The sequence below is a fragment of the Manis pentadactyla genome, chromosome 1 (genome assembly GCF_030020395.1).
Source record: "Manis pentadactyla isolate mManPen7 chromosome 1, mManPen7.hap1, whole genome shotgun sequence".
In the NCBI taxonomy this organism is placed as follows: Eukaryota; Metazoa; Chordata; class Mammalia; order Pholidota; family Manidae; genus Manis; species Manis pentadactyla.
The window spans coordinates 17,200,350-17,212,417 of record NC_080019.1 but is presented as its reverse complement, the minus strand read 5'-3'; the positions used below and the strand labels follow the sequence as shown (position 1 = coordinate 17,212,417).

The window sequence follows — 12,068 nt, the reverse complement described above, 5'->3', positions numbered from 1 at the left end:
TTTTCTTATTTAAAAACACCCTAATGGGATTTAATTTTATACCTTTTCCCAGTTTATATAACTAAATTGTACTTAAATATTTCTTTGGAACTATGAACTGAAATTAACATTTAAAACTCTGCATCACTGTTGAAAGCAAATATTTCATTCACTGATTGAGGTTCTAATTTGAGTAAATCATATGGCTTCTGTTTTTTAGGAAAAAATATTCTAAGTGATCACAAAATTTGGATCTGACAGAGCAAAGCAACTAAAAAAAAATCATTGAATACAACCATGCTTTTTTAGCATGCAATTATAGCATGCAGTAATTAAGAGTCCAATAGAAGTTACCCTAGTCTGGGGAAAAAATTTCTTTTAATATATAAACAATATGTTGTAACCATCTACAATATTCAGAAAAGTTATAATTAAATAGATTATAATTGTATTTACATTTTGATTTTCATCCATTTATTTAAATGACAATTGCATAAACGGTTAAAGTTTTCTAAAAGGAAACATACACCAGACACTTAGAATTTGCATTCCAAGAATGTTTTAAATGTCTTTTATTGTCCATACTCTGGCAGACCTCACCAGTTCAATATTAATGCTGTTCAACTCTGTTCTGTTTGTTTATCATATGGCAGTCCTCTAAGAACAAAACAACTGCAGGACACTGAAGCCACCTCTTTTGCTGGCTGAAAAACTGGAATGTAATTACCTTTGGTTTTATGGAGAGTATTCATGCTTCCATTTTTTACAGCTGAAACAAAATGATCCCCATATACTCTTCCAGCTGCTATTCAGTAAGAGCTTGATTTTAGTGCCTAAAGAATTTTGTCTTTGACAATTTTTGGAATGTGTCCTGGCCACAAGGTCTCTCATCAAAAGTCTCAGAACTAGGATTCAATAAATTATCTGAAATCAAGTATAATGTTATTTTTTGTAAAGTTTCATGCTGTTCCGGCCCAGCAGGATGGTAACATTTTGCTCTGTGTGAGGTCTGCAGTGTAAATACCTATTTGAAGATAGATAGAGCCATCATTCTGGCTTTGGTTTCAATGAACCAATAGTCTTACTGAAGTCAATTAAACTGACTCAGCCCAAGCTGTAGCACTATTTTAGACAGATGAGTACCGGGGTGTGTATGGTACTGTTTTTTTCTTTTTTGCCTGTGTTCCTGTGTCTATACAGATCCTTAACTTTATGTCTGACAATGTCATCAATCTTAAGAAGAAATTTAAGCTAATTTCCTGTTTTGATTTTTAAAAGCCATATATGCAACCATCAAATTATAGTGGTTTAAACTAAATATACTTTGGAAATCATGTAAAACTTCGAAACATTATTACTGCATGCCTAGTAATGATTGTGGCTGTTGCTGATAATTTATAACATCTGGCAAGTCATCCTTTAATCTTTAGCCACATGAAAGTAAAATCTATAGAAGAAAGGTAAGATAAATAATGGAATACACAGTGAAGTGTGGCCTATACTATAGCTTATCAACAAACAGTAAAATGTGTGACAGAGACCTTCTGTATGTCTCTTTATTTATCAACTAAACAAAGAGGATAAAAAGGTACCCACATGGGTTTGATGAATGGACAAAAGGAGAAAATACATGACAGTATATTAAGATGTCGCCTTAAGATCACTTGGTATACAAAAAGTTATTTCTAAAAATCATATGCCTACAAGGTTGTTCAGCTGTTGGGTAGAACACATGCGTCTCTGGACTATAGTGCTGGATTATGTCATTAAAGAGTTCAGTTTCAATTTTAGGCTAATATGTAAATAGATCATTGTACTAAGGCAGCTGTTAAAGGGACCCCAGGATGAGTTATTTGTTTAGTTGGATGTGTTCAACAATAGCCTTTGTCCCTGAAAGGGCCAGAGCAAACAAATGATTGTAAAAGGGCACACTTGAAAACAATTACTTTTCACCTATTCCTTGACAGCTTTGGCTGTGAAACCACCCAAGGTAGAGGGAACTTCTATGCCTCTGTGGCTACAAGTTAAGTTTTAGAAATGGGGGTATTTCAGTTGGTTGCAGATTCAATTTGGCTAATGGGAATTAGATCCTTTTAGCATGTTGTATTTAGGACCTGCAAAAATATTGCCTAAGACAGTATCACTTCCTAAATTTTGGCAGTACTTATTTTCAAGGGTAGTTAACCAACTCATTACAATACACAAAGATATTAAAACATATGAAAAAATTAAAATATAAAAGCATAATGGCCATGTTAAAAGGACTGAACTCAATTCCAGTTTATTACATTAAAGAAAATGTGTTGTTCCAGAAACCAGATTTAATTGCACAGCAGAGCCTGCTCAATATTCTTAATTAGTTTGCTACTATCTATTTATCTATGAAGTTTCTTCCTGTAGGAAGAATTACTCCTGTAGTTTCTTGAAAAGATACAGAAATCTTTATTGGGGGAGTTTTTTTTTTTTAATAAACAAAAAAGGGCCCTTTCAAATAGCCATCATCTCTCCTGTACACACATTATGAAATAAGACCCTAACATACATTATAAGCCAGGAAGGCTTAGGGGAAAAATGGGAAACACTGAAGTTTATTATAAAACAACATGTTTCAGAAACTATTAAAACTTGAGAACTAACATAGGTCAAGATATCAAATCTCTGTTTTGAACAGTTTGAGTATTGTTGGTTTATAAAACACTTGTAATGGAACCAGCAATGACTAGTGTACCAAATTTAATTCAGACACATTTTCTAAACGAGTAGGGGTTTGTTGGAGATTGAAAGCATATAAAACGGAAAGGAATGTGGATAGCTAACGTGGCAGATTGCTTCCTAAAGAATGATTTCTTTAAAAAAATTTTTTATATAAATTCTCTTAAGGGTTGTAACTCCCCTCAGCCCCGCCTCCTCCCACCTCCCAGCTCCCCACTCTATTTAGTTAGGAACAAAGTTTTCATTCCTCATGCTCCTGGAAGAGTTCCGTATTGGAGGGGTCTGCAGAGCATCGGTACACTTACAGTGTACATTGCACATGGGGAGACTTAATGGCAAATATTTCTAGACCTTTCCCTGAATTTCCTGGTTCTTCTGGGATCCTGGCAAGACCCTGCAGATGATGTGAAGGTAGCTATTTTGTAATTTAATTCAATTACAACACAGAAGCTTAATGACATTGTTTTGAATAAAAATATTGGAATATCTGTTCCCTGAATCTCAGACTACTGCTGCATATGGTAAGAATAAAGAGAGAGTTGCTGCTGAAAACCTGCAGCAAGACAGTTCTCTCATCTGGGAATACAGGGAGTTGGACAAATGCTCCCTCAAAAGGCATGAACATTTGGACAGAGCTGGGGACTGAAAGAGAATGATGTTCTCTAGTTTCACCCATTAGTGAACCAACTAACAAACACAATGGTGTTGTTGTTATTCTTTTGCCATAAGCAACAGGACTCTGTGTGTGGGCAGCAGTTTAGTGGGGAGGAGGATAAGTCGACCCCTTTTTGTCCTATTGATTTTTTCCTATTTGCATGACTTGAGCAAATTAAATGATGCAATATGGCTTTTTGTTACAAAACAAAGTGAGAGATACCACCCAGACACATATGTTGATTCGTAGGAGCTGTTTACATGAGAATAGAGTGAAATCTACCGTGAACTGAGCATAAAAATTAGATTCAGCCTGGGTTTTTTTTTTTTTTTTAATGCCTGGGCCAGTAAGACTGAAGCACAAGTTTTCCAAGACTCTCTCAGACCTTGACAACTGCAGTGTTGTAACAGAGGAATTCTTAATTAAACCTAAAATGGAGAAAGGGAGGGGGCGCAAAGACACCTGATTGTTTATTTCACGTGCAGTGATTGTTAATGACGCTCTCCCCCAGCCTCTCCTCCCAGTACAGATTACACGCATTACCGCACCCCATGCCAAGGAAGATGTTGCGAACTCAATAATACCAAACATGCGTTTACACTGGACCAACATTATTTCATATGTGTTTAAACTTACAAACACAAGGATAGTGTAAATGCCATTACTCTTGAAACAAGTGTCTAGAGAAGATCTTCCTGTACAATTACCATCGAAAATCTGAATTCACAATGTTACTCGGAGAATCGTCTCAGGTTTATGTGACAAATACGCCCCAACAAGATCTTTGCCAGTTTTTCGGGTTCTTAAGTACCACAAGTTCCTTTTTGCTGTTTATCTTCTGTAATGCAAGACAACCCCCTCTGACGGGGCTGGGGATCACAAACCAACCATGCTTCAACATCCTTTACGATTCAAACCGCTCCCTAACCGAGCACGTGCAGAAAACTGCACAAATCTTTTTACCCTAGAAAAATAAACCGGAAACCACAGCCACCTTAATTTACAGTTTCACTGCAGCCAAAGCCCGATTCGATCCAAAACACACTGTTAATTGCTATTCTTTCATACTATATACCCAACTCTGAATGTGGGTGCGATAGGAACTTCTCTTTGCTGAGACAGTTTTGCACAGCATCCTGACCGCGGACTCTTGGGGGCGGGAGAGCTATCCGCGCACCCCAGAGCAACACACAACGGAATCACGCTACCACTTCAGCCAAGTTATCAAAAAGAACTGTCCAAACAAGGTTCGCTCCTCTTAAAGCCACCAGCATCGCCGGAGCCAAGGGGACCCTCACCCAGCCAGTACACCAATCCCGCATCTTGTGGGGTGGGTGCGTGCTTACCTTGTTATCCAGGCGCCCCAGTCCCGGGCTGTCACTCCGCAGGCAGCAGGACAGCCGAGGGTAGAAGCCAGCGCACAGTATCTCTCCCCCACTCAGCAGCTCCAGCTGAGACATCATGCGCCTATCTCTCCTTTTCAGGCGCTTCGGGGGGTTCCCATTCAGGCACCTTCTCCTCCTCGCTCCGCTCCCTTCGCTCCTTTCTCCAAACTTAGCATCTCCTTCAAAGAAGCCCAGAGCCACGGCCAGCAGCAGCAGCTTAAAGGAGAGCATCTTCAGCATCGTCTGCCCGGAGCGCCAGGGGCTCCGCGCGGGAGGATGGGGGGGAAACACCGCCGCCCAGCAGGGGCACTAGGGCGCAGCTCCAGGAAGCGGCTGCGGGGCGGCAGGACACTCGAGAGGCAGAGAGAGGTGGCGGGGCCGAAAATATGTACAGCGTTGCAACTTTGCAAAAAATAAAAGACGAGGCGGTGGGTCCAGTGACTTAGGGGAGGCCAAGGAGCGAGATAAAGTTGTGCAGATGACACCGTTTGCAGTTGTGCCAGTGTCAGTTGGGTTAGGGGCTTTCTGCTGCCGCTGGGAAGTGGGAGGAGAGGCAGCTGGAAGAGAAGGAGGAAGAAGAGGAGGGGAAGGCGGTCACAGAGGTTCACTTGTCCGTGTAACGGGAGTTGTTTAGGTGAGACAGTAGCAGGAACCGAACCGGCGGCGGCGGCTGCGGGGCGAGCGGAGGCAGGGCCGGCGCTGGGCTCCGGATGATGCTGAGGTCTCCTCTGCCGGCGGCTGCAGCTTCTCACACAGCCTCTCATGTTTCGCTCCCTCTTTTCTTCTTCTTTTTAACTAGCGCGCGGGGAGGTGCTGCCACCGCGCGCCTCTTGACGTCACCGCTCCTGGCGCGCCCCCGCCCGGGCTGGGGGAGGGGAGGGGGCGGCCCCACGCGAGCGCGGCCGCGGCCCCGGTGGCCCCGGGGCAGCGGCGGGGAGGGGCCGCGGGCCGCGGTGGCGGTCGGAGCGGGGGGGGGCCGGCGGAGCCCTCGGAGCACCCCGGAGAGCACGGGACCCAGCGCGCCCGCCTCGCCAAGGCGCCGGGGCGGGGGCGTCGGGGTCCTGGGTCCTCCGGCCGGCTGGCCGGGGCCGGGTGGCAGCCCGGAGTTTCCCCACCGGCTCCTTTCTCCTCCCTGCAGCCCCTCCGCACTACCCGGGCTCCAGGTAGCAGAGATAAGGCTCCGAACGTGAGTAAGTGGGCCGCGGGAGGTGAGAAGGGAGGAGCCCTTCCAGGCCTCCCCGCCCCGGCCCGCCCCTTCCCCGGGGGAAGGATGAGCCGAGTGGGCTGGAGTTGTCGGGAGGTAGCTTCTCGGTTCCTTCCCCTCTCCCGGCCCGCACGGACTCCCCCTGTTCCCCGGGGATTTTCAGTGTGAAGCTCGAGTCGGCAAAGGTCTCTAACTCGGGTCTCCTGTGGAGGCTGGGCACAGTCCAGCTGCTACGAGCCGCTGAGTAGGTTGCGCCGGATTGAGGACTGCTTGCAGAAGAGGTACCAGCCTTGGCTCCTGGGGCGGCACCAGCGCGTGTGCTTGCGCCGTGGGGTATCGGGCGCAGCCGGCCTCCCGGAGGGCCTGGCCCCGTCCGGGCGGGCTGGCCCCGGACGCCCCCTTCCAGGGCCCCACCTGTGCGCTGGCGCCTCCCCCGGAACGCCGGAACGCAGGTTCCGCCGCCCCAGGTAGGGGACAGAAGCTGGCCGCAGACTCAGCGTTCATTGAAAAAAAAAAAAAAGTCCTGGGGAGATTTCCCCCGGGGGTGTAAATACAGAGGCGTTAGTTCTGGAAGAAGAGTTAGTAAGTTTGCGAGCGTCCAGAAGCGGGTGGTCCCGCGTATCCAGTGTACCTAAATACATAAACCTTTCCCCCAGCTAGACAAAGTCTGCAAAAGAAGGTGTTTCTAAGAAAATCCGCACGTTGTCAGGAGTGGTGACTTATACGGGATCCCCGCAAGTTGGCGTGAGGTTGAACCTCTACGAGGTTACACACAAAATGTGTTTTCTGCCCACTTGAACATTTAACAGGGCAGCTGTTTTCTGGCAGATGGATTTTGGAAGAGATAAGGCAGTTTTCCCGTTTTGGCAATGGAGGAATATTTGCCGTATTTGGTTTTGCTTCACTTCTCAGACATGGATGTCACCAAGCTAACGTGAAAGCTGGTGATCCTGGAGATGGACAGCTGATTGAACTAATTACTGTTAAAGTGGTTGCAGTGGCGAAATAAGACTTCTGCCTCTCACTTATTGGGCCTGGGTTTACTAGTGGAGCTAGGGTTTTCTCAAACTTGGTGATCAATTAGAATAACGGAAAAGAATCTGCTGGGATATTTGGTCCAGTGCTGACCTCAGTGTAGGGCCCTGATACCATACTTAACATTTCTCTGGGGCTGTTGTATGCACAAGACTTCTGTATACAAGTGATTGCAAATGCTACTTTTGATCCCAGAGACTGCCTAATCTGACATTCTTCCTGCTGTGGACTTTTAATATAAAATAAATCATAGAGTTATAAGGACTTTAAGACTTTAAACTCTCCTTTAATAAGCAGATCGGGAGATGAATCCCATGAAGATTAAATCACTTGCACAATCTCATCTAATTAGGTAGTTTAAAAACTATGACCCATGGACCCAATCTAGGTTTGCTTTCCATTATCCAGGGCTTTATTCTCATATACCAGTTTTATGTTCTTTTTCCAAAATAAAAATCCTTTTAAGATTATATTTCAGTGGTTTGAGCTCCCACTCCAAGTGATAAATTAATCTTAGTAGTTTTGGAATAGGCCTTCCTTACGGTTTGTATTTCAAGACTAAGAACATTTAAAGGTAAATTAATTTTGGTTTAAAAAAAATTTTGCAGCTGTTATAACTTATGACCCTAAGTCTCAAGATACAGAGTTGTTAAAACATTACAGAAATGAGACAAACTTGTTCTTTCCTGATACAGAGGATCCCATCTGTTGTTAGTCATGACAGTCAATAAACCAGGTCACTGGTAAGATTGCAGAATTTATTCTCAGTGCTATTGGTATAATTTCCAAATAGTCACTGAACAGTATTATACAAGTGAATTAACTTCTAATCATTTCTGTTTGTTTGTTTTTGTTTGTTTTGCAGGGAAAAATTGCAAAGCTCACGTACAGCCAGATTGATAGCATACTTTTTTAAGAATGAAGAATTAGCATTGAGTTATTTCCTAAAATTAAACCTTGAAAGCCCACTTGGAGGCTAGACAGCCATCTGTACACTTGAACATGAAAAGTAGCCTTCTTCCACCAGGGAGATTTCTTTCTTCAGCTAAATCATCAGAAGTGGTAAGAAGAAAAGATCCCTACCCAACCAAACTCATCCAGATAAACTTTTTGAGAAAGCTTTTTTGACAAAGGAAGGGAGCTGTATGAGGGTGGCCAGATCATGTTCTGCTTGCACCACCACTGACCAACCCCCTCCAGGATTGCCACCTACGTGCAGGTCCTGCCCTTACAAGGGCACCTGGCCAAGGCAGCAAATGGGAGCTGAAATCCTGCCCAGGATTTCAACTCGCCAAGCAGAGTTGATTGGTGCATGGCTGGGTCTACCCAGGCGATGTGGCTCCTTTTCCTAATTTGCACCAAAGCACCCTGTGTGGGCTTGGGGAAGCTCTGACCGTCCTACTCCCAGGATAAGTCCTATCCAGGATTATATTCCTTACTTGGTTTATTACGTGTATTGTAAAGGATGAAATATTTGCCTCAAATTGAAACTCATTTAAGGGATAAAGCTCAAAATATTACAATGGGTATGAGTTATGTATGTATGTATTTATATATGCATGTGTATATAGTTATGTGGATATACTTTTCTATGCATCAGAAATCAGCAAACTTAAATTTAGTAAATGTTTAAAATAAACTATTGGGTATTAGAATCAGTTTTATGTATGGATTTCTGACCTTCTCAGAAATATGTGCTATTCATTCCACTTCAATAAATATATGTTGTGCCAGACATTGAGCAAGGCAGTATGTATACCGTAATGAAAAATAATACAAATACCGTGCCTCTAGGTAGTTTATAATTAAGACAAATGATAAAGTCACAAATAAACTTATGATTTTAAATTGTCATAAGGGCTATGAAAGAAATGCCACAAGGGAGAAAAAGAAGAAAAAAAAATTTATTTCGGATTGTGACTGGGAAAAGCCTGTCTGTGAAAGTAGCATTTCAGTTGAGACCTGAGGATGAGTTGGAAGGAGTTTATGAAGTGACTCCACCCTATTTAAAGTATACAAGCATTTGAATTCAGAAAAGAAAATGAAGAATTTACAGGAAAGCACAGAATTAAGTAGATACCTAAAAAAGGACAGTTTGCAGGCCAAATCATACTATAGTTTATAGACTGTAGATAACTAATGACATTACTGTATATTCATGGATTTGTCATTTCCTCCCACAAGGACCTGATCCTCACTGATCATTGTCTCTTTAAATCCTAGCTTTTCCCTCAACTTCTAAGAATATATCTAGTTTGAGTGGCCCTTCAGCCACTGCATCTCATTTAAGCAGTAATTCTGTATTATATTTTCTTGGTTTTCATTTGTGCATTGTTGATAATTGATATTCATTCATACGTGGGAGTTGAATCTGCATGAGTTTGTAAGCTCCATGAGGGCAGGAATTAAATTTCCTTCTAGAATCTAGGTCAGTCTCATCACACAGAGACCAAGCTTGTAATAAATGTTGCTGACTGGACAATCTTGTTTGACTTACACTTTTTAAAGGTGTAAAATGGAGGAAGTATTTGCATTATAAAAAAACTTGAATTAGTGAACAGAAGGAAATGCACAACCTAGAGTGCATTATCCTTAAAGAATTTCAGGGGACATTGCTCTAAAGTGTGGTTCTATGGAGTGAGGACAGCCAAACAAAGCCAAAGAATAAATACATATTTTTAAAAATTAAAGATTGGTTATAATTCAAGCACACTGATACCATGGTAGTACCTCTGGTAGGGATTTTTTTTTTTGGTATCATTAATCTACAATTACATGAAGGATATTATGTTTACTAGGCTCCCCCCTTCACTCTGGTAGGGATTTTTATATAGTTATTCAGTCTTTCTTTTAATTGTGGGCACCTGCTGGGTGCTGAGGACACAGCAATGAACAAAGCTTTCCTCATAGAGCTTCTGTTCTACTGGGAAAGATGGATAACAAAAAGATATAGAGTGTGAGATGATGCATACTTCAGAAAAAAGGAATCATGAAAGAGTGCAGGGGTTGAGAGAAATAACTTAGGCGAGGGTTCTCATGAGGTATGGGCAGAGACTAGGGCATAGATGTTTCGGTAGACTTGAGGCAGTGAGCCACATGCATGTAGATGTCTGCAAGCATAGGGAACAGCAAGTCAAAGGCCATGAAGCAAGCATGCTTGGTATTTTTAAGGATTAGCAAAGAGACCAGTGTGGCTGGAGCAGAGTGGGTGACAGTAAATGACAAGAAGTGCAGGCAGAGCAGTAGCCAGGGGCCCAGACTGCAGAGGATTTTGTAAACTACGCTTCAGACTTTGGCTTTTACTCTGAATGAAAGGGTTATCATTTAGGGGTCTCATCAGAAATAAGGAAACTGCCCTAGTTATTTTCTCTTCCACAGAGTGAATTAAATATAAGGAATTCGTTAAATGGTGTTGGAAAACTGGAAGAACAAACAAGGAACACTGAAGTAAACTGCCAACAGTAACTGCAGAGGGCAGTGCTCGTCTCTAGGGATTGAGAAGCAAGGGGAGAATTCGGGTTAACAGCCCAGAATCTGGTTAAGTGCCTGGAACTGTGGACTCAAGGCAGCTGCCCTGCTGGTGTGGACACCGCCCCCCCCCCAGACGGTGAAATGCACTTGATCTGGGGAATGCTAGAAGAAAACAAGCCTGTAACCACTTGCCACTGACAGGTTGTAGTTGTTTCTTAGGCTTCCCTAACAAAGGATCACAAACTAGGGGGCTTTAAACAATGGAAATGGAAATGCATTCTCTCACAGTTCTACGGGCTACAAGTCGGAAATCAAAGAATCAGCAGGGCTGGTTCCCTCCTGGGCTGTGGGGGAAATCCTGTTCTGGGCCTCTGTCCTGGCTCTGCTTGCCTCAGGGGTTCCTTTCCTTGGTTTATAGTTGGCCTTCTCCCTGTACATGTCTGTCTCTGTGTCCATATTGCTCCTTTTTATAAGAACATCAGTCATATTGGATTAAAATATACCTCATCTTAACTTGACTATCTTCCAAAACCTTATTTGTGGGGTGAATGGAAGTTTTCACCCAGAATTTCCAGAATTTCCCACCTGGCCTTAGTCTGCTTATATACCAGTGGATGTTTACCACAGCACAGCCCCCAGTCCTTCCCAGGCAAGGGGTGGAGAGAAAATGGCCATTCTCTCCTTCCCTCTGTTTCTGGTACCTTAAAATGGAGGAAATATTTGTATTATAAAAAACTTGCCAGTCCCCAAGCACCTGCCCATGGGGTTCCTGTCCGAAGGGGCAGGCAGGGGGAGCAGAACGCTTGGGCGACGGCTGGAAGGGACAGATGATGGTGCAGAGCTGGCTGGGGAACCCGAGCAAACTGTGAGAAATAAAACCCCTTAACCCTTGTCCTTGGGTTTCAGTGGATTCTTAGCAAACTCACCCTGGGCCAGGAGCACCCTTTCCTCTGAGCTAGTCATACTCTCAGATGTGGGGGGTTAGAACTTTCACATCTTTTGGGGGGATACAAGTTAATGTATAACATGAGGTAAGGGGTCATGGCTGGGTGATACAGAGGAAAGGCCCGGTAAAGGAGCCAGTCCCTTCCAGCCTCCCTTTTGTGCCCTGTCTTAGGTCAAGTTGCCAATAAGCAGAACCCAAGAAGACAGGTCCTTGGGCAAGTGATTTATTGAAGATATACTTTCAGGAGAAGGAAGTGGAAGAAAACTAAACCAGGATGAAACTAAGGATATATAAGCTGGGAACTAGCTTCAGTCTGATCCCACAAGGACTTCTGGAGTGTGAATTGCACTGAGAATTGGTCCCAACTTGAGGCAAGTATGGGGTTGGGTGGGCTGATTTTTTAGCCCATGTAGCAGTTATTACTGACAGGTTGTACCTTAGGAGGACAGGTAAGCCCACAGGTAGACAGGTCCCAATCTGTCAAGAACAGTGCTCTAAGGAAGGATAGCTGTGAACTGGTAGTACTCTAGCAAACTTTTAGTAGCCTATATTTTTAAGAAATTTGTACATTTCATATGCTGACATAAAGTTGTTCATACTATTGCCCTGTTAATCCATTTATTTTGTAGAATCTATAGTGATGTCACCTCTCCCATTCCTGCTATTGATAATTTGTGTTTT

General features: G+C 43.4%; 1 protein-coding gene across 2 annotated transcripts in view; it reads right to left on the bottom strand.

Annotated features, from left to right (window-relative positions):
• HHIP (hedgehog interacting protein) overlaps window positions 1-5,513 on the bottom strand; it is an 87,489-nt gene extending 81,976 nt beyond the window's left edge. For both annotated transcript variants that reach the window (XM_036889061.2, XM_036889060.2), the window contains exon 1: window positions 4,693-5,513. In XM_036889061.2, coding sequence (XP_036744956.2) covers window positions 4,693-4,971 — 279 coding nt within the window. In that variant the 5' untranslated portion in view covers window positions 4,972-5,513. The remainder of the gene's footprint in view (window positions 1-4,692) is intronic.
• Window positions 5,514-12,068: the final 6,555 nt, after the last annotated feature.